This window comes from Homarus americanus, unplaced genomic scaffold, assembly GCF_018991925.1.
Source record: "Homarus americanus isolate GMGI-L3 unplaced genomic scaffold, GMGI_Hamer_2.0 scaffold49658, whole genome shotgun sequence".
Lineage (NCBI taxonomy): Eukaryota > Metazoa > Arthropoda > Malacostraca > Decapoda > Nephropidae > Homarus > Homarus americanus.
The window spans coordinates 571,252-595,000 of NW_024751128.1; the positions used below are offsets into that span (position 1 = coordinate 571,252).

The 23,749-nt window shown below is 43.5% G+C and overlaps 1 protein-coding gene across 1 annotated transcript; it reads right to left on the minus strand.

Annotated features, from left to right (window-relative positions):
• Window positions 1-6,344: 6,344 nt before the first annotated feature.
• On the minus strand, window positions 6,345-22,757 carry LOC121854543 (tyrosine-protein kinase yes-like). Its single transcript, XM_042349217.1, has 2 exons — window positions 22,014-22,757; window positions 6,345-6,410 (listed from the first exon to the last, which is right to left on the minus strand). The coding sequence occupies exons 1-2, from the start codon at window positions 22,755-22,757 to the stop codon at window positions 6,345-6,347; spliced, it is 810 nt and encodes a 269-aa protein (XP_042205151.1).
• Between the last annotated feature and the right edge of the window lie 992 nt (window positions 22,758-23,749).

Below are 23,749 nucleotides of genomic sequence, written 5' to 3' on the forward strand. Positions count from 1 at the left end.
GTGTGTGTGTGTGTGTGTGTGTGTGTGTGTGTGTGTGTGTGTGTGTGTGTGTGTGTTAAAATAAACATCATAACACCAGTATATGACCCACTATACGCCACACTTACAGTACCTGGAAATAATACATGTGTCAGTCTTGAATAATTCCATATACTGTATTTACTGTTGTTGTCCCGTAATTCTTATTTGTCAACATTAACTCCTGGTACAAACTGCGGAGTGGAGACGAGGAGGAAGAGGGGTAGGGGAGTTGACGTCTACGCTCAAGTTTCCCATAAAACACGCATGTTGAGAGTTTACTGCGGGTTAGAGTGTCATGGGAATGTTTACACTAGTTTTTAAATGCTTATTCACCATTTATCCATTTAGTCTAGACGTGCATGTGAGGCAGTAATGGTAGGTTATGTGATGCAGCCGATACGTCGTCAAGGGTAGGGTAGTGTTCCGATAACCCTGTGTGATGTTATGCTGTGTGCCATGTTGATGAGAATAGGGTTTTATAGGGTGTCATGTAGTTGTTATGTCATCTCGTGTTTTGTCTTAGGAACACAGCACAGGAAGTCTCCAAGTATATAGGGATTGACGTCAGTACCTTCACCTGATGACGTGACCACTAGTAAACTGCCTCGTGGTTGGGCAGACATTATTTTGATGATAGGGATTCCAAGTCGTTTGATTGGCTCTCCAGTGGTGCCTTTGGCGGAGTTTATAGATCCACAGTGGGAGGCTATCGGGACTTTTGATAGGGCTCACTTGGGGGTCTTTGAGAGAAGGTTCCATAGGTATTTATGTGTGGTATGTACCTGGGCCAAGTGGGTATATTGGCTATGATGACTAATTCCAGTGAGAAATTGATACAGATACTAAATAACTCACGGGAAGGGGGGGGGTGAGTACATAAGATTGTGAGTAAATCATCATGTTGAAGTGTTCCCGAGGATTAAGTATTGTTGTGTCAATAATTGTGAGTGTTGTGTCATGTTGAGATACTAGGAAGAGATTATATTGGTGTCATAAAGGCTTGTTAGTGGCGTCTCTTTGTTTAGTTATGACCAGGAAGAGTCGCTGGTGTGTCTGTACAGGCATTGTTTCACCTGTGTTCGTAACTTGTCATCTTGTTGGTGTTGTTGTTTACATGAAGTGTGAGTTACTGTAGAGGGATGGGTGGTGGTGGTGTGGTGCTCTAGTGTGTACTGAGAGGGTATCGGTACATGGCCAGAGGTGACGGTGGGAGACATAACAAAGGAGTATGAGGGGGGGTGTTCCTGCTGTCTGACACGTGCGTCCAGGTAATTTGTATACCGGCTGGACATGCTTCTCCCTCCTCTCCCTTCCCGTCCCTCCCCACTACCCCAAGTTCACATCCCCTCCCTACCCCTCCCTCCCTCTCTACCACCCACCACACCACACACCCCTCCCTCTACCACCCATCACACCACACCCTCTCCCTCCCTCCTACCACCCACCACACCCTCTCCCTCCCTCTCTACCACACCACCACACCCTCGCCCTCCCTCTCACCACACGTTCACCCCTTACGTTAACTTCCTAGGCAAGTTCGTCCAGTATCAGCTGGTGGAACTTGATCAAGCTGCTGACCCCTGGATAAAAGCTGGAGGCTAGGAGAGAGAGAGAGAGAGAGAGAGAGAGAGAGAGAGAGAGAGAGAGAGAGAGAGAGAGAGAGAGAGAGAGAGAGAGAGAGAGAGAGAGAGAGAGAGAGAGAGAGAGAGAGGGTAATGGGGGAGAGGGAAGATTAAGGGAAGGAAGGGGGATGGAGGAAAAGGAAACAGGGCAGAACAGACGAGGGAAAGTGAAGGGGTGAGGAAGAGGGAGGGGAGGGTAGGGAAGAGTGAGGAAGAGACTGGTGAGTGCAGTAGACTTATCGGGGCATAAAGGCCACTTGACCCCAATATATGTGTGTGTGTGTGTGTGTGTGTGTGTGCTCTCACACATACAGATAATTACGCATTTAAATATTATTTTCCAGGGCTGCTTTCATTAAATGTCTAGTGTTTGTATTAATTTAGTGTATTAATACTTGTAATTACATGTCGATCAGAACCCCATTTCTCTCTCTCTCTCTCTCTCACACACACACACACACACACACACACACACACACCTGGTTAATTAACAAGCAGGTTTGTTGTCGTGAGGCCGACGTCTGGCAGGAGCGTTCCTATGACGTCACCACACTGCCGCCTGTGACGTCATAGCCCCGAAAATGCATCAGTCTGTGGACACGACACACCTCCAGTCAGTCTCTCAGTGTCATGCAACAATATTTTTCTTTATACTAGATATGAGAGAACGTACCTGACTCTAGTACAGTCTTGGCATAATTTTGATGCCATTTCACCGACCATATCTGTGTCGTAACTACTGAAAGATAAGTTCTCACGTCTTGAGTTTGAGAGGAATGATTTTGCTTATATTACGAAACATTGATATACAAGGTTAGTAGCTAATATGGCGTAGTAGTTACTATAAGACTATACTGTCACTAAAGTTATGGGAAAAAAAAATGACTTACGAATATTTGAGAATTGTCTTAATTGAGGGTACACTATTAAACTGGACTCAGGTTCCTCTCATACGCGGGGGAAACAATTGTTCCCTCTTCGTATTTTTGCCCTACATAACGTCCACTGTTTGTACGGATATCTGACTCCCATGATAAAGTAACGACTCCCTATATATACAGTATATATTATAGTCACCACATGGTATAATCACTGCTAACTATAATATAAAAGACACATAGGAGACAATAATCTTCATGAAACACATATGTATTATACACATACAGTTCTACGACACATGGGAAACAACAGATACGACCTCCCGTTAGTATATAGTGAGGTAACTCCTATCTAGCCGGCGGACAGTGTAACCAATAGTGTGTTATCATAGTTATGGTGAGCCAGATGATCTTTGTATAGTGACATGTATATATAATATAGCTATAGGAAGTAAAATAACCATCCCTATACATAACCATCCCTATACATAACCATCCCTATACATAACCATCCCTATACATAACCATCCCTATACATAACCATCCCTATACATAACCATCCCTATACGTAACCATCCCTTTACATAACCATCCCTATGCAATAACCATCCCTATACATAACCATCCCTATGCAATAACCATCCCTATACATAACCATCCCTATACATAACCATCCCTATACATAACCATCCCTATACATAACCATCCCTATACAACCATCCCTAACATAACATCCCCATACACAGATCCCATACATAACCATCCCTATACATAACCATCCCTACACATAACCATCCCTACACATAACCATCCCTATACATAACCATCCCTATACATAACCATCCCTATACATAACCATCCCTATACATAACCATCCCTATACACAACCATCCCTATACACAACCATCCCTATACATAACCATCCCTATACATAACCATCCCTATACATAACCATCCCTATACATAACCATCCCTACACATAACCATCCCTACACATAACCATCCCTACACATAACCATCCCTACACATAACCATCCCTATACATAACCATCCCTATACATAACCATCCCTATACATAACCATCCCTATACATAACCATCCCTATACATAACCATCCCTATACATAACCATCCTTATACATAACCATCCCTATACATAACCATCCCTATACATAACCATCCCTATACATAACGTCCTTCGCCCTGAAATATTGCCCCACAATCCCTAAGGAGTTCCGGGCTCGTGTCTCTTATGTAACACAGCGTCAGTGATCTAGACAGCTGTTGGCCATCGATTGGAATTTCATGTGTAGTGATGATGTTACGGGGATTGGGAATATGGAAATTCTGTTCTCCCCCCCCCCCCCCGGGTGTTACGTAAAGGACCTTGTGGTGATGGTGTCCTTGACGGTGTGAGGTGTTTGATGGTGATGTTACATACAGCCTTGTTTGATGGTGTATCTGTATGTCTGAGTGTCGGTCTGATTTGGTTTTGATGATATAAATTACCTTGGCTGTGTAGTAGTGGTGGTGATGCTGACGTCGCTCTTACTGCTCCCTGAATAATGGACCAACTCAAAGGGTGATTTGTCTTTGTGTTGCGATGTGAAATAGTCTTAATGATATACTGTAAATATTTTAACACTGTTTTGATGTCTAGCTTAACGTCCACGAAGAGGTTGGTTCCCCCATATATATATTTTGTGTGTGTGTGTGTGAGTGTAATAATAATAATAATAATAATAATAATAATAATAAACGGTTTATTAATAGAGTTGCAGCCGGTGGCTGAAAATATACAGACTTACATTTGATTTAAACATAATGATATAATATGCATTGAATACATTTACAGGGCTGTACAGTACATAAATCAGGAGTTGTTTATTATTTTAACAATAGATGGGATGGTGCTGTTCTTATATCTATCGGTGCGGGCTCTTATGGGCTGAATTTTGTTGTAGTGGCGGACTGCGCGAGTTGGGTGGGGGGCTGCAGGAGGTGGCGATGACGAGGGTGGTGCAGTAGTCCACTGCCAAACCTTTCCAGTGCTTGGTGGTGGAGGTCACTGAGGGATGGCATTTCCAGGGTGGAGAGAGCGTTGGTGTAGTCGGAGTATTCTGCGCCGAGCATGATTCTGCAGGCCCTTTTCTGTACCTTCTCTAGCTGACGTTGTTGTGTGTGTGTGTGTGTGTGTGTGTGTGTGTGTGTGTGTGTGTCTCATAGAGCTTGATAACATCTTGACAAACACCCTTGGCACACGCTGGGTTTTAAAGCATTGATCACAACACCTCACGAAATTGTCCTTCATTAGAGATAATATTTTTTTTTCCTTCACCGCTCACAGGTATAACTTAACCTTGACACATGATGTAAACAATGTGAGCTAGAAGAGACCTCGCTTACTCCTGGAGAGATATAGTGTAGATGTCTTTAAGTTATATCTCTGTATGGTAATGTTTGAGATCAGAATATATGTGATGAAATATTTTCTGTTTATTGGGAGGCTTCGTTGAGTCTACCTCGAGAAATTATGTGTGTGTGTGTGTGTGTGTGTGTGTGTGTGTGTGTGTGTGTGTGTGTGTGTGTGTGTGTGTTATAGATGAAGCAACTTGTTTGTGTAGGAGTATAATCTGGCTTTAACTATTCTTTGAGTGAATTTTTATCAGAATGTGTAATGTAATTGGTGTTAATAATTACGGGTAAATGAGTCTGTCCTTGAAGTGATATATTTGTCATCCATCAACCAATCATCTCTTTTACTTGACGTTGCTGTGTCCTAAAGCTGTGATCCACTGAATGACTCGGTGACAGCTGTGCCGGTAGGGGTCGTATCCTCCCCCCCCCCCCCTGTATTTATGATCGTGAAATATAGGAAAATATCGAAAACAATAAGCTGCATCATGATTGGTTGGGAAAATAGGAGAAAAGCGCGCGTTTTGTTATTATTGGTTGGGAGAAAAACGCGCTTTTCACTGTGATTGGTTGGGAACAAATGAGTGGAAATTTTACAGGTTGATGGATGAAACGGGCGGGAAACTTGGAAAATTGAGGTCATTTTATGGACATTAATCTATTTTTCGGTACACTTATGTGTGTTTATAATTTCCTTTGAGATGTGAGGTAAATAAGTCTACATACGGGTTATGGTACAGCATAAGTCAAATGTCCGCGGCTGCACTGTTGGAAAAGTATTCTGATTATGTTTGAGATTTCCGACTGCTGCTTCAAGAATGTCACGGGGGGAGATATTTGTAACATTTTAATCTCTAATCAAAGGATGGCGCTGCGGGAGTTCAAGGGAGAAGTATTGATGTGGTTAAATGTGTCTTAAGGAGGAGTCAAGCCGTCAGGAGGATGGACTATATTCGATGTTGTCTGTAAATAAATAATATCTTGGTTTGGATTATTTTTATCTGTGTAGTTATTATTAAATATGGAAACGAGTTGAATTTTAGGACTGGCGTAAGAGATGAGAGACAGAGATATACAAAGACAGGTAGACAGATAGACAGGCAGACAGACAGACAGACAGACAGACAGACAGACAGACAGACAGAGAGACAGACAGACAGACAGATAGATAAGATCGAAAAGACAGACATATAGACGGAGATATCAAGAAAAATCAGACAGGCAGACGGAGGCATACAAACAGACAGACAGATAGCTAGATAGACATATACAGACAGATAAATAGAGACAGACAGATAGACAGAGGCAGATATACAGACAGACAGAGATTGGGTTGGCTTGATTTTTGGCCAGGAATACATTTATACACGAAGACGTAACTACTGTAGCTGGGGGGGGGGTTCTAGGAATTAGTTAAGTGTGCCAGGAACATTAACTACTTCTGGTTCTTGTTGTGAGTCGAAGCGAATCATGGTCTGAAAAAAAGATAGATTTGTGAGTGTATTTTATGGAGTGGGGTGTGGGCGTGGGGGGGGTGTTAGGGCGGTGAACTGAAGTATGCATATATCATTTTTTTTTTAAACATTCGTCACGTAGATAATAATAATAATAATTTGTGGAACTGTGTCAAGAAGAGTTGTAGAACCGTCGCCTTGCCCGAAGTCCTAATGGTGGTGGTGGGGAATTTGTCAACAACTCTCTATCCCCCATTCCCTCCCCTTCCGTTTCCTCCTGCATAGTGTAAATAAACGTTTCGCTGTACATCATGACGGTTGTTCGGTGCTGCAGTGTAGACAAACGTTTAGTGATCGGTGAGTTACCCTTGACCATTGCCAGCGAAGAAGATATACTGTACACTGTCTCCCGTTTCCTACAATTTGACTGTTTTTGTCGTAATTTATTTTGTGCATTGTACACTGTATTTCATCTCTTAATTATTGTTTCATGCGACCCAAAAAGTATCTATACTGTGAAGTCCAATGAATTTCAGAATGAACACTGTAACTCCTGTTGTCTCGGTAGGGTTGTCAAAATTCTTCGTCCGTTGTGTCATATTGTCTAGCATAATCGTGCGAGGTCTCTTCTGAGGTGAGTGAAATCGTCTGGTGTTACCCGAATAAAATATTAAAAGTGGAGTCCCCCGTCGTGAAGGAGGTAGTGGAGGGAGTCTTTGGTACAGTAGCTAGGGTGACTATTGTAAGGTTCTGCCAGTCATTGTTGTCTTGGAAGTGTCTGTTGCGCCTCCAGATGTCGCGTCTGTGTCTCATTATTATTATTATTATTATTATTATTATTATTATTATTATTATTATTATTATTATTATTATTTTTATTATTATTATTATTATTATTATTATTATTATTATTATTATTATTATCCCTCATTATCACAAGCGCCACGCACACACACACACACACACACACACACACACACACACACAATCCAATTATCTTAAGCCTCATTAAACAGACAGGAACGTACGTCTTGAGGGAAATAATGGGGAGGAGGTGGGTGTTGAGGGGAGGGGGGAAACAGTTATGTGACGGAGAGGAGGTGGGTGGAGAATGAGGAAGGGGGATGGGTAGAAGATGGGCAGTGTAGGGGGGAGGGTGGAGGGTATGTGATATTTGCCAATTCATCCATTTCCTGTTAGATTAAACACGTTTGTGGGCTGTTTACTTCTGAAATTGGTTTTACGAGTTTATTGAGGGTGGTAAGGGTGGTGAGAGAGAGAGAGAGAGAGAGAGAGAGAGAGAGAGAGAGAGTCTAGTCTAGTCTGAGGAGTTATGCCAAAAAATTTACCACCGTCAGTATGTATCACGTAAGTTCCTCTCCCACGATGCTCCCCACAAGTTACCCCTCCCACTCCCTCCCACAACCCTCTCACCCCTCCCTATCCTTCACCCTCATGAACCTCAGGGGCTTTGTACACACTCCAATATTTTTTTTTCATGACTTTTGATATTCACATTCTATCTATCTATCTATCTATCTATCTATCTATCTATCTATCTGTTAGCGCAATAAAGTGAGAAAAAATAGAAAGAATGATGGTACGAGAATTGTAATATAAAGGAAATAGAAGAATGAATGAAGGAGAGAGAGAGAGAGAGAGAGAGAGAGAGAAGGTCATCTCAGTTAGCAGTCATTAAGCTTGGACAGTGTGAGTTATACTTCCTTGGTTCTGTTATACTTATATGACATAACTGTCCACCACTGTCTGAACGCACCCACTCTCACACAGTCTTCCCCTCTGAACACACCCACTCTCACACACTCTTCCCCTCTGAACACACCCACTCTCACACAGTCTTCCCTTCTGAACACACCCACTCTCACACACTCTTCCTCTCTGAACACACCCACTCTCACACACTCTTCCCTTCTGAACACACCCACTCTCACACACTCTTCCCTTCTGAACACACCCACTCACACACTCTCCTCTCTGAATGAACTCACCCACTCTTGAACACAACTACCATCTCTGGACACCGCTATGCTTTGAACATGTTCCTTCCATATAAATAGTCTCTCTCTCTCTCTCTCTCTCTCTCTCTCTCTCTCTCTCTCTCACTCTCTCTCACTCTCTCTCTCTCTCACAACACGAGGCACCTCCCCACCACACCAGTTCCTCCTTATCAATCATCGACTCGGACACACAATCCTGTACTATACATACCTTCACTGCCTGTCCTCCCCCAGGTTGTCTGTACGTTTGTCTTCTTGATGATGATGATGATGATGATGGTGATGATGGTGGTGATGATGAAAGATGTTATGATCTTTTAAAGTTTGTTTTTGTTAATTCCCCGTGAGGCTAGGTACACTCTATGCCTCTGTATGGGTTTGGCTATGATCTATAGTACATGTAATTAGATAGATAGATAGATAGAGATAGATAGATAGATAGATAGATAATTGTCTCTGCTATCCTCATCTCATCTATACTTAACTGCATGTAAACTTTTAATTCATTTAGTATCACACCAGTTTTGTCATCATCACTGGCGCCATTATCCTGACTCGTCCTAACTAAGCAAAACTCCAGCGCCTCGAATCCATTCAGATAACCTGGACCAAACACCCGAGTCATCAGGTCGTCATCTCCCACGCCCCCACAGGGATGTATAGCTGTAGGTGGGTGGTGGATCACTAGTAGAGCCCCGGGTGTGGTAGTATAGTGGATCAGTGCAGTTATTACTTGCCCACTCCTCTAATTTATCTGACCTTGGTGAGCATGGCACTAATTCCTCTCCTCATTATTTTTCTCTTCATTCTCCTCCCTTTCAGTGTTCTCATTATTTTTTTTCTCTCTTTTCCTCCCGGTGTTCTTCCTCGTTCCATTCCTTCATTCTATGTATAAGTCCTCTTTCACCTCTTCCTCCCCCCTCGTCCTCCTCCTCATCTGTCGCCAAGGTCTCACCCCCACCTCTGGGTCCCTCAGGCAAATATAATGTCAACAAACCCTTGTCAGTGGGACCGAGTGACTCACTTGTGCATAGCCTCGGTTTGTGACTCCACGCCATCTGTCCACTACGCTTCTCCTCTCCCTCCGTCTCCTCCTCATGGACAAGTGAGGGTGTTCATATGAAGAAAGTCCTAGTAGACAATGATAGGATCGACCTCCGTTCGTCCTTTGGTTCTTAAAAGTCCATCGTTGTGTGAGTTTCGGGAATTACAAACGCGACACATTCTTGTGGTCAGAATGTGTCTCGGAAGACCAAGACGCCACACACTCCCGGGGTAATTGTTTCCGTTGAGGTCCTTACCCGTACTTTAACCCCAACAAACATCAGGAGTACCAGGATCAGTTTTCACTCAGTGGTCGTGAGAGTCAGGCAGGCCACAGACACGACCGACAGGGGAGGATGAACTTCCGGTGTCGTTTGCGTGTAAACAACGGGTAAATTGCAGCAAAATAGTGTAAAGTGACTGTGTTATCCTCAGAGGAAGGTCAGCACGCAGGTTTTAATGTACGTACCTCGGGTCTGCTTTATCCACCTCGGGTCTGCTTTATCCTCCTCTACCTTCTGTTTTTTTTTATTTTTTTATTTTTTTAGGTACTGAAAGTAGTCCTTTTTTTTTTACTCACAACTCATCATATCAAAATCAACTTTCTGGCGATAATTTCCTTCACATTTGACAAAAGCTTTAACTTAAAGGAGTAGAAAAATGGAACGACAAAGCCGAAAAAAAAAATTCTAGCCAGTGCAGTATGGCCGAGTGACAGGCATGTTTATGGTCAATATTGACATCAAGTAGGGGAGGACTGCTCACCAGATGGTCACCTTTAGGGGGGGGGGGTCATTTCAAGGTTTCACAGTTGGCACCATACTGTTTTTGCAACCTCGTGTGTGTGTGTGTGTGTGTGTGTGTGTGTGTGTGTGTGTGTGTGTGTGTGTGTGTGTGTGCAAAATAAAACTCCATCTTGATCTCTAATTTTCGAGAAGCAAGTCGTATCAATAAACTACCATCCTGTGTCAAATACCAAGGAAGTCTCCATGTCTCTGTGGCCTGTGGAGGGAAAATAAGAATAATAGCGGGAGATAAATTGCCAAACAGAATTCCGTATTTGTTTTTGTTTTTCGTCGACACTCTCAAGAACTAAGAGTCTCTTGTTATGGTTTTATTGTTTTGTTTGTTTTGTTACGGTGTTTTTGTAACATTTGCATTTTTGTGTATTGTAATCCTAGATGCTCTGGTTTATTAATTAAAACTAAAAATAATCTTTAATACGAGAAGGAGGAGGAGAAGAGAAGGAGGAATGGAGAATACGAGAGGGAGGAGAAGGAGGAGGAAGAAGAGGAGGAGGAATGGAGAATACGAGAGGGAAGAGAAGGTGGAGGAAGAGCAAAAAAAGCAGGAAAAAGAAAAGTGAAAGGAAATGCCAGATCTGTTGTGTTTGCTCAAGGAGGAGTAGTGAAGCAGACTGACTGGCGTAGTATTCGACGTCAGTGTGGCGGTGCGTGGCCGATACTGCCGCCCTAAAACTGTTTGTCTCTTGAGCAAATCCTGTCTACACATACATACATACATACATACATACATACATACATACATACTAGTATTACTTTGCTGTCACTCGGAATCGAGTATGATACAATGATATGAGTTATTAGGGATGTCACCTAGGTTGGTGAGTTTTGAGGTGACTAAAGAGGCCGATACGGGACCCGCAGCGTCGTTCATATTCGTCGCACATGTGGAGGGCTCCATCTACTGCGGGACGGGCGGTGGCAGCGTCTTTCCGGCGTTGGCGCCTGTCTACCTCGGTTTGCAGTCGAGCTAACTCGAAATCATTGATACCTCGTGCGGTGCTCCTCCAACCGTTACGATGTGGAGTAATCGACTCCCAGGTGAGGGGGTCGATTTAGCACTTTTTTCAGGTTTGTCTTAAGACTAACCTTATACCTTTTCAATTGCCCGCCAGCGTTACGTTTACTATTCGTAAGGTGACTGTAATGTAGCTGCTTTGGCAATGTACTGCCGTCCATGCGGGTATCATGGCCAGTCCAACGTAGTTGTTCATGGATAATGGTAGCCTCGATGCTCCTACAGTTGGTGTCAGCAAGAATACTGGCATTTGTTCTTTTATCTTCCCAGCGAACTCGGAGGATGGAACGTAAACTACGTTGGTGAAAGGTTTCAAGTGCCTTGAGGTGCCTCCTGTATGTGACCCATGTCTCACTGCCATATAGTAGGGTGGGGAGGACCACTGCTCAATATACGTGCAGCTTTGTAGATAATTTCAGCTCCCTACAGCTGAAGACACGATTTCGGAGTCTGCCAAAGGCTAGAGATGCACATCTGATCTGATGCTGAATCTCTTCATCGATGTCTGCGGTGGTGGACAGGTGGGAGCCGAGATACCGAAAGTGGGCAACATGAGAGAGGATAGTACCGCTAAGCTGGGGCAGGAGTCTTGATGGTGAGGAGGCGGTGTACTGGCAGGGGAAGACTTATGCAAGTTGCTTCCCTGTTCGTCACGAAGGCTAGCCAGCGGCGGCAGCTGAAAGCGAGAGGGAGCAAGAAGTGCTTGCATCTTAACACTAATAAAATGTTGCCACTCTAGACGCATTTCACTACCCGGTGTGTGGCAACACACACACACAAAGATGGCATTAAAAACCAAAACAAACACACGTGATTATGTACGTCAAAACCTATACTCAAGTCAACAACACTTCCACATCTTCACTACAATACTACCACATGTTCACTATAACATTCCCACAATTTCACTATAACACTTGTACGTGTTCACTATAACACTAATACAAGTTCACTAAAACACTAGAATAAGTTCAGAAGCCTCTTAGGAAATGAATTCCAATGACGAAGTTGCCGATCTTCTGGAGAATATACACACACACACACACACACACACACACACACACACACACACACACACACACATACATATATATATATACATACAAGAGACAGTCAGGCAGACCTAAAGATTATGTTAAAATTTGTTCTGTCGTTCTCCCTGTTTGTTGTTTTCATAGGTGACGTCCGAGTTAACACTTGTGTTTACGTCCTCGAGTGTGTTTACGTCCTGTGTTTACGTCCTCGAGTTAACAACTTGTGTTTACGTCCTCGAGTTAACTTGTTGTGTTACGTCCTCGAGTTAACAGTCAACTTGTGTTTACGTCCTCGAGTTAACAGTCAACTTGTGTTTACGTCCTCGAGTTAACAGTCAACTTGTGTTTACGTCCTCGAGTTAACAGTCAACTTGTGTTTACGTCCTCGAGTTAACAGTCAACTTGTGTTTACGTCCTCGAGTTAACCGTCAACTTGTGTTTACGTCCTCGAGTTAACAGTCAACTTGTGTTTACAACCTTGGCAGTATTGATGTGGGTGAGTTGCTTTGTTGTGAGTGAAACGGATTCAAGGTCTAGCGGTGCTGGTAATGGTGGTCGGGGTACTTGGCACTAATGGTAGGGTTGGTGGCACTGGTGGTAGAGGTTGGTGGCACTAGCGATGGTGGTTGGCACTAGTGATGGTGTTTGGGATCGTGGTTAGTGGCTGAAATGGTGAAATATTATTAGTATGGTGATGTTAGTAGTGGTGGTGGTGGTGGCAATTGACAACAGCAGCTGATGGTGGTTGATGATTGTTGTGATATTGGTGCTAGTTGACAGTGAATGGTGGTAGTAGCGGTTAATAATAATGGTGGTGACATTTGGTACTGGTAATTGTGGTACTGTTGATGGTGGTTAGCGATGGTTGTTGTTGATTGTGGTGATGGTAGTGGTACTTGGCACGGGTGGACGTGTGTGTGTGTGTGTGTGTGGTGGGAGTAACGCCAAGTTGAAGGTTACAGAGGAGAGAGAAAGAGACGGAAAAGAATTAAAGGAAAGAGGAATGAAAAGTGGAAAGAAAAGCGTAATAGAACGAGGGGTGGAAAGGGAAGGGGAAAGGAGAAAGGTAGAGGGTAAAAATAAAAAAAGAGAAGGAAAAAGCAGGAGAAAGTGAAGAAAGGGAGAAAAATATACGTAGAGAGCAGGAAATAAGAAAGTAGGATAGCAAGAAAGGGAAGGAGAGAGGGAGAAAGAGGAGGGCCAGCATGTGTCATTACTCCTGTGCTCAAGTTTTTCATGTACTGTAACAGAAGCCTCGCCCCCACACCCCACAGAGCCCACTAGTCTTCCTCACCCCACCCCACAGAGCTTACTATTCTTCCTCACGCCCACACTGCTGACTAGTCTTCCTCTTCCCACACCCCACAGAGCTCACCTAGTCGCCTCAGCCCCACCTGCTGGCTAGTCTTCCCTCGCCCCACACCCCACCAGAGTCACTAGTCTTCCTCGCCCCACACCCCGCAAGCTCACTAGTCTTCCTCACACCCCCTCCCACAGAGCTTACTATTCTTCCTCCTTACACCCATAGAGCTCACTAGTCTTCCTCGCCCCACACCCCGCAGAACACACTGGTCTTTCTCGCCCCCACACCCCTGGGCTTACTATTCTTCCCTCGCCCCACACACCCCACAAGGGAGCTCACCAGTCTTTCTCGCCCCACCCCACAGACCTTACTAGTCTTCCTCCACCCCACACCCCTCACTAGTCTTCCCTCGCCCCCACCTGCTCACTAGTCTTCCCTCGCCCCACCCCTCACCTAATTCTTCTCGCCCCCTGCTCTGCCTAGTCTTCCTCGCCCCACACTGCTCACCTAGTCTTCCCTCCCCCACCCCTCCACTAGTCTTCCTCCTTTACACCCCCTCATAGTCTTCCTCGCCCCTGCTCACTAGTCTTCCCTCGCCCCACTGCTCACTAGTCTTCTCGCCCCCACACACTGCTCACTAGTCTTCCTCGCCCCCACCTCACTAGTCTTCCCCTCCTTACACTGCTCCATAGTCTTCCCTCGCCCCACACCCTCACTAGTCTTCCTCGCCCCACACTGCTCACCTAGTCTTCCTCGCCCACTGCTCCACTAGTCTTCCTCCGCCCCACCCCCTCACTAGTCTTCCCCTCCGCCCCCTGCTCACCTAGTCTTCCCTCGCCCCACACCCCTCCTCGTCCTTCCCTCGCCCCACCCCTCACTAGTCTTCCTCGCCCACACCTCCTAGTCTTCTCACTAGTCTTCCTCGGCCCACACTGCTGACTAGTCTTCCTCGCCCCACACCCCACAGAGCTCACTAGTCTTCCTCGCCCCCACACTGCTCACTAGTCTTCCTCGCCCCACAGTGAACTACTTATTCCGCCTCTGTATTGACCAATCTACTCAGGCTCGAGTGAATGGTTGAGCTGATCGCCATATGCAGGTCATGTAATCTGGGGTCCGAATGTTTGAATGGATGGTAATGCGTTATTGACTTGTTATTATGACCTCAGGTGAAAATCTTTGTATATTTTGTGTAGAGGAAGTTAGCCAGTTGTGTGTCATTCATTTATTCACTCGTGAGAACCTGCGAGTTGAGGATGAGTCTGAGCGAATTTATACGATGACATTTTTATTTTTCATTGCCACCTCACGTTCTGCTGCCAGATGTATGACAGGGGGGGGACGTCACTAGCTCCCGGATGTTTGGGGTGCCAACTTGTGACTTTATTTAGCTTTTCTATACTACTACTACGACTACTCACCTCAATTTTGGTATTTGTTTTGAGTAAAATATGTTGTACTCTTTTTTTTTTGGGGGGTTTTAGTCCTTTAATTTCACATTTTATTGAATAACCGGCAGGTAAATGTAAAATGTTCAAAATACACAACATGGCAATAGACCACAAATATCGTCACTCTTAGAAACACGTATGATATTGTTCACTTCACCTTGTACTCTCGGTAGAAAACAAAAACACCCACTTACTTAGCACTTCACTAAAACACTTCACTAAAATTACACACCATCTGGCCACTGGTGAGGGACATTCCATCACTTTTCTTTGAACTTTATGTCTGAAAACAGTTAGTGTTGGTGTAAGATGGATGGTTATGACGCTGTTCATCCCTCTGCCTTTTATCTCTCATCCTTGGGTCATCCTTGGTCTCTCTCTGAGCGCTTAAGTGTTTTACTACTTTTTTGTCACTTTCCCCGGTGGGAGACATTATGTGTAATTAGATAATGGTGACAAGGTTACTACACGGTCACGCCAGCGAGGCAAGATGCTAGTGTAGGAAAAGTACCACGAACAGGACCGCTAAAAGATTTATATATTTATTCATTTGTTTATTTAAGCATTCTGTAAGCTGAAAATAGGAACCAACTTAACCGTGCCTAAGCAAAAGTATCTTGAGGTCGTTAGGTTAGGTTCGTCGTTATCGTTTGAAGAACAAATGGGTTAGCAGACCTGTTCGTGACACTATACTAACATAATTTATCTTCTGCCAGGCCGCGGTGGTGGTGAGGTTGGCGCCCTCCGTGTTGGTGGCTGTTGATGGAGGAGGAAGGAGAACCATCTATACAATTTAATGACCTTTGACTCACACTTTTGTTGTGGTTTAAAACTGACGTTGAATATAATTTCGTGGATATGATTCTTATTGTTTACATTATTGTACTGTTATAACTGACGAAAGAGAAACTCATCTATACACCTTGGCGACCTTCGTCTCCATTCGTTGACTCAAAAACAGATTCAAAGTCGATTTAGCGGCGATGGATCCACATTCACAAATATTCTGAATCCTCAAGTTTCTCTCTATCTCATAATACGGGAATATATCTCGCTAAGGTACAGTCTCCGTGTGATATTGACGCCATGATCGGTGTTCTAAACGAGACGGCTCTTTTACATCTTAACTTACGAGGAATATTCAGTGTCACGGACCTTCTAAGAATCTTGACCGCGGTTCTCATAGTCTTTGATGATGGGTTACGTGTTCGTGTGTGTTGTCGGAGTGTGAGTAGCTTGAGTTTGGTTTGATTCGGTTTGGTTAGGTTAGTTATCCTCCCACTTTAGTTATCATCTGTGTATTTCACGCTCCTCTATCGTAACGCTATCATCTGTCTAATTAACAAAGGGAAATGATAACTGGTTCTGAGTACCTTGACGATACTTGCACAGAGCGTTGACCGTCTTGTGTAGGTACTGCCGGGGGGGGGGGACATGTGCACCCCAGCTGGTGTGTGTGTGTGTGTGTGTGTGTGTGTGTGTGTGCGTGCGTGCGTGCGTGCGTGTGTGTGTTGCTTCGTGGAGTGTGTGGTTTATTGGATAGTTAGTGCATGGAGGTGTAAGGGGTGTGTGGAATAGATAGATAGATAGTGATACAGTTACTAGTTGGTGGGCTACTGACTAAGCTGAGTATGTTGTGGTGGTGAGGGAGGGAGGGAGGGAGGGTAGTGGGTGTGCGGGAGAGGGAGGGAGGGAGGGAGGGTAGTGGGTGTGCGGGAGAGGGTAGTGGTGGAGGGGGGGAACATTGGGTAACGGAGTGCGCCCGCCCTAAGCCATCTTTCCTTTGTTGACGCCGTGTTGTGGTGTTCTGCTTCTTGTTTGTGCTGTAGCGTATGTATTTTGTTTGAGTTGTAGCGTTTGTTTTAATATTATAATAATCTCAGTAACTTTTCGTTTGTGCAATGTTGCGTACGTCTTTTGTTTACAAGTTAGTCGTTTATACCTTCTAACTATATGTGATCTTCTTTTGTTTGTATGTAACATTGTTTGTTTTTGTTACCTATAGTTAAACCGTTTCTTCCGTCTATAGTTCAGCTAAACCAATTCACTTTCACATGGTTGTAGTGGCTGTTGTTCGCGTATATGTGCGTTGATGGTGAGTTGTCGTCCCTCAGTGTCTTGTTGAACAACTGTGTGTATCTGTGCGTATACTCGTACTTCTTACAGTGTGTTTGGTACGATGCTGTTTGCTGTTGTTGAGGGCAATCGGGTGAAGCCTTGACCTTCAGCTCCACCAACGACCCGAGGCGTTCCTAAAGGGGGTGGGTCTCTCTCTCTCTCTCTCTCTCTCTCTCTCTCTCTCTCTAGAAATAGAATAATGTACAGTTAACATCCGTAATGATAACGATAGCCATGATGGTAGAGTGTGACGAGGCGGGGCGTAGTGAGATGAGAGAGGAACTGGACACAGGACGAGGTTGGGTGGGGAGAGGTGGGATAGGGTGGTGTAGGACGAGGCGGGAGGGGGTGGGGTAGGATGAGGTGGAGCCAGAGAGGGTTGGGCATGGCATGGCAGGGCAGGGCAGGGCAGGGCGGGGCAGGACAGGACACCTAATTAGGAGTCTTTCATTCAAGGCTGCACAAACACCCACACCTCTAGGCTCTTAAGATTTCCAGTGATATATTCCCCTCCAAGTTGGTGAAGTGAGAATGAGTGGCATTGACAACTGGGGACTAATTTGGCCCTGATTCTAATAGGCCCCAACTTAATTATTTGTATTGGGGTCCATTAGAACTCCTGCCAAATAGGAATATTCCCCAGGCTAAATGATTTGGTTAATTTAGATGTGCGCTTCATTAGGATAGGGTGTTTTAGATCGGAGTTTTATAGGATTGAAGCTTTTTAAGGATTGGAGTTGAAGGTCTTTCGGATTAGGACCCATTTTGACTTGAGCCGATTAAAATTGAGGCCCAATAATTAAGTTTGGTTGGGTTAGGTTATTTTTGGTTAGGTTAGGTTAAATTTCAAGACAATTGCATAACAGCACTCACGTAAACCAAAATGGCGTCCAAACTACACTGAAACTCTAAACAATAATGAGACACAATGATCACTTACCTTGTTAGTTAAGGGATAAATAGAATAAGTAAGGTGTGTTTGACCCCTGACCTACTGAGCCGTACGGGGGCGTCGAGGAGAAACAAGTCATCCCCGTTTGTTTGTTTGTTTGTGTAGAATTGTGAAATGTGTTTGTTGGGAGTAAAAAAATATCCTTAGAGAAATATTTTACCTTTATTACTGTGTTTGTTTCAGGTAAAATACAATCCTTTAGAGAAATATTTTACGTTTTATTTATTATTGTGTTGCGTAATTGTTTGGTCGGGTTCATCAAAGGAATTGAAATTTATTAAAAAGGAATCACCATTTTTAGATTGTAAATTTAAAAAAAGTATTTATGGTAAAAGCTTGAGAGAGTTGATTTTTTTTCTCTTAATATTAAATTTCTGGCGGATGTTTAATATATTTTGTTGTTAAAGGAAAGTAACGCGTCTTAGGAATCTTTTTTTTTTAGAAGATTGAGATGGATTATTATTATTATTATTATTATTGTGTTGTCCCTTATATTATTATTATTATTATTATTATTATTACTGTTATCATTATTAGTACTGATATTAGCTTAAAAGTTGGTATTTAAGTAACTTGTAAATGGAGGAGCACATCAATAAGTAACAGGTGTGTGACAGGTGTGTCTGTGTGGGAAGGTTAGACCCGGATGCAGTGTGGCCAGGGCGCGGTGGGTGGGTTGGTCATTCCGAGAACATTTGTAAGTCACCAACCTCAGGTATGTCGGTGGCGGGGATTCCCCCTCTCCCACGAAGGCAGCCCAGGTGATGTCTCGCTCACGTCACTGGTTACTTAAGTTCCTCCTCGCGTATTTTCCTGCTGTAATAACACACACACACACACACACACACACAGTTTCTCCTCAACACTGTCACTATCATCATCATCATCATCATCGTCATTGTGAACTCCTCTCGCCGTTATTATCCTTCTCATTATTAACCCATAGATAATATTATGAGCGTCATTTAAACATTATCACTGTACCTTTACTTCACCACCATCACCACCACCACCACCACTACCACCATCATTCTACCACACTCTCTTCATCACCACCACCACCGCTCTTACCACACGCACCTTACCACTTCGCTATCCAGGTGTGTAAGACTCCACTACACCTGTGAAACTATAGGTATGAAAGTAAATAAAGGAGAGGTGAGACAGAAAGTGGCTCTGGTCTGGTTGTTTTCCGGTAAGTTTGGGCGAAGAAGAAGAAGAAGAAGAAGAAGAAGAAGAAGAAGAAGAAGAAGAAGAAGAAGAAGAAGAAGAAGAAGAAGAAGAAGAAGAAGAAGAAGAAGAAGAAGAAGAAGAAGAAGAAGAAGAAGAAGAAGAAGAAGAAGAAGAAGAAGAAGAACCACCAAGCTGGAGAGAGACAGCTGGGCTCTCACCTCACCCTCGTCGTTGCACCTGCCTGGGGTCACCTCTCCCTCCCTCACATACACCAACGTTCTTCCGGTAGTCTCGTAAGCTGAGGTGAGGTGAGGTGGAGGGAGGGCGAGAGTGGAGGAGAGCAAACGGAAAGGGTTGGTGTGGGCGAGGGTAGGGCGTGGAGAGGATGGGAGGGGAGGGGATAGGGTGGGGAGAATAAATAGGGGTGTGGAAGAGAGGGAAGGGGGGATGGGGAAGATAAGGAAAAAAGGATGGAAGAATATGGAAAAGAAGGAAAAGGGAGTAGGAATTGGGAAGAAAGATGGAAATAGTACAAGGAGGAGAGAGGTATGAAAGAATTTAAGATAAAGGTGTGGGGTAGAAGGAGGAAAAGTTGGGGAAGAGGAGAATGAAAGTAGAAAGAGGGGGGGGGGAGAAAGAAGGAAGTGAGGAAGGCAAAGAAATGAGAGAAGAAGAAGAGGTGGAGAGAAGTAAGGAAATACCTGTGTTTGGTTCATGCCTGGCTGGAGGTACGTCTGCAGGTAACAGCTTGTGGGGAATGAGGAGGGGGTGTGGAGGTGAAGGAGGGGGTGGCACAAGGAGGGTACTGGGGTGGGGTGAGTGGGGATAAGGAGGGAGGGAGGGGTTGAGCGTATTCCTTCACCATTTTCAAGAAATATAACACCACCTATCATCACTACATATAACACCACCCATCATCACTACATATAACACCACCTATCATCACTACATATAACACCACCCATCATCACTTCATATAACACCACCCATCATCACTACATATAACACCATCCATCATCACTACATATAACACCACCCATCATCACTACATATAACACCACCCATCATCACTACATATAACACCACCCATCATCACTACATATAACATCATCCATCATCACTACATATACTTACATCCATCATCTACATATAATACCATCCATCATCACTTTCCCTTATAATACCATCCATCATCACTACATATAAACACCACCCATCATCACTACATATAACACCACCCATCTCTACATATAACATCATTCATCATCACTATAACACCATCCATCATCACGACATATAACACCATCATCATCACCACTCTTTCCATTCCATCATCACTACATATAACACCACCACATCAACCACTACATATAACACCATCCATCATCACTACGCACCACCCATCATCACTACATATAACATCATCCATCATCACTACATATAACACCATCCATCATCACTACATATAACACCACCCATCATCACTACATATAACACCATCCATCTTCACTACATATAACACCATCCATCATCACTACATATAACAACGTCCATCATCACTACATATAGCAACATCCATCATCACTACATATAACACCATTCATCATCACTACATATAACACCATCCATCATCACTACATATAACACCATCCATCTTCACTACATATAACACTACCCATGAACACTACATATAACACCATCCATCATCACTACAGATCGGTAAAGTAGTTTCCGAGATTCTCGTGCGGACACACACACAGACATACTTCTTTGTTTTATATAGATAGATGCAATTATACAGTCGCTAAAACAACTATCTGTGCATACTTTGTGGGAAACTATGAGACCATGGACGATAAGTTTTGGCATATGATGGCTGTCACTAGTAGCACGTAAGATTTCGGAGCATATCGACCCCCACCTGCACAGATAGTTGTTTTAGCGACTGTACCTTATAATGTGTGTGTGTGTGTGTAAGATATTGATATTGAAACAGTTTATTTAGCCAGAAGAACACAGATACAGAGTCGATTAAAAAAATCACAATATTAACATGGCTGAGCCAGTTAAGAGCCTGATCTGCCCCTGATATATACTGTACATTTATCTCAAGGAAGTATTATGTAACATTTAGTATCATCTGGAATAGTTCACATAGAGCATGGTGGTAATAACAACATGTTACCACGGTTATCACTTCGATATTTATTTTATTTTTATTTTTTTACATTTATATTATAAGTATATACATAATTTACAGAGGAAATTAAAAAAAAAAAAACTAAATGTGGAAAGGGAGGGAAGCAGTATAATATGGGTAAGGTGGAACAAGAGGACAGAGCTGTCAGGATTATGTCTAGTTTGCAAACATATTTTTTGCAATGGTAATTTCTTATCTATCTACATAATAAACGGTTTTGGCGGTACAATAAAAGCGGGTATATAAAGTAGGTATTACAAGATACTGTATATTAATACCTAGACAAAAGATATTTTTTAAGAGATGGTGTGTGTTAGGATTTGGGTTTTACAGTTTGGGTGAAGAATAAACTTAACACAGCACTTATAAGGAGCTTGAACTTCATAAGAGAGACGCCACTCAGTTGACCTGATACAGTGAGACCAGGTACTGGGTGGGTCGTGGCATAGGTGGGAGTATAAACCGGGGCTGAGGCATAACCACTTGGATGGGGTGTTGCGTGACGTTTACTTGGTTGTGGCGAAGGAGTCCCCGGAGACGATGAAGAAGGTTCGGCAGAGATATGCGGTGATAAGGGTTGTACTCCGTGGCTTGGAGGGCGAGGGCAAACACGTCTGGGTGGTAGCCGGGTGCCTTGACGGCCAACTTGGACAATAAAACCCCATAGGAGTATGTGTCCGAGGCCCTGGTGCTCTCTTGGCCCAGACACACCTCGGGGGCCATCCAGGGGAATTTGTTGGGATCACTGTTACACCTAATGTTCTCGTGTGAGTAACAGGCCAAACCCACGTCAATAATACTGACTTGTGGGTTGGATGGTGACCCGTTGACGAGGATGTTGTCTCTCTTTAGGTCATTGTGGATGAGACCAGATCGGTGAAAGTCTTCAAGCTGCTCCCCGATCCGCAGACCCACCTCTATCAAGTTGTATCGAGTCTCCCGCTCGTCATGTAGCTGATTTAAGATGTCTTCCAAGGTGACGAGGCCCTTGAACTCTTGCAGAATAGCTGGTGGATCATTACAGAAGCCGGTGACCCTTGGTGCTCCACCGGCCCCGTCGAGACGAAGCAAGGCTTCAGTTTCTTGCCAAAACCTTCTTACCGCATGAGACTTATGGGCAACCTTCAGGACTGCTGTCTCCCCACCCCACCGAACTAAGTAGGCTGTGCCATGTGTTCCTGTCCCTAAAACGCAAATGTTGTTTTGAACCAGATTCTCCACCTCGTCCCAGTACAGATCGCGCACAGCTTCCATGTTAATATTTTGGCCGATCACTTCCCAAGTACCCAGGGACCTCAACTCAAAATTTGGGGTTGAACGAATAAAATACCTGTTTAGTTAGGTTGGAATTTGTGAGTGTGTCAAATAGTAATGAGAAACGTTTTGTGTTATAGTGTAGGGCTTGTGTGTGTGGTGAAGATGTGTTGTAGTGAACATGTATAGTACTAGTGTTGTAGTGAACATGTAGTACTATTGTTGTAGTGAACATGTATAGTACTAGTGTTGTAGTGAACATGTATAGTACTAGTGTTGTAGTGAACATGTATAGTACTAGTGTTGTAGTGAACATGTATAGTACTAGTGTTGTAGTGAACATGTAGTACTAGTGTTGTAGTGAACATGTAGTACTAGTGTTGTAGTGAACATGTAGTACTAGTGTTGTAGTGAACATGTAGTACTAGTGTTGTAGTGAACATGTAGTACTAGTGTTGTAGTGAACATGTAGTACTATTGTTGTAGTAAACATGTAGTACTATTGTTGTAGTGAACATGTAGTACTATTGTTGTAGTGAACATGTAGTACTAGTGTTGTAGTGAACATTTAGTACTAGTGTTGTAGTGAACATTTAGTACTAGTGATGTAGTGAACATTTCGTACTAGTGTTGTAGTGAACATGTAGTACTAGTGTTGTAGTGAACATGTAGTACTAGTGTTATAGTGAACATGTAGTACTAGTGTTGTAGTGAACATGTAGTACTATTGTTAGAAAGAATATGTAGTACTATTGTTGTAGTGGAACATGTAGTACTAGTGTGTTGTAGGTGGAATATGGTACTAGTGTTGTGAAATATGTAGTACTAGTGTTGTAGTGAACATGTAGTACTAGTGTTGTAGTGAACATGTAGTAAATTAGTTGTAGTGAACATGCAGTACTGGTGTTGTAGTGAACATGTAGTACTAGTATGTATGTGTGTATGTATGTTTGTGTGTATGTATGTATGTGTGTGTGTATGTATGTATGTAT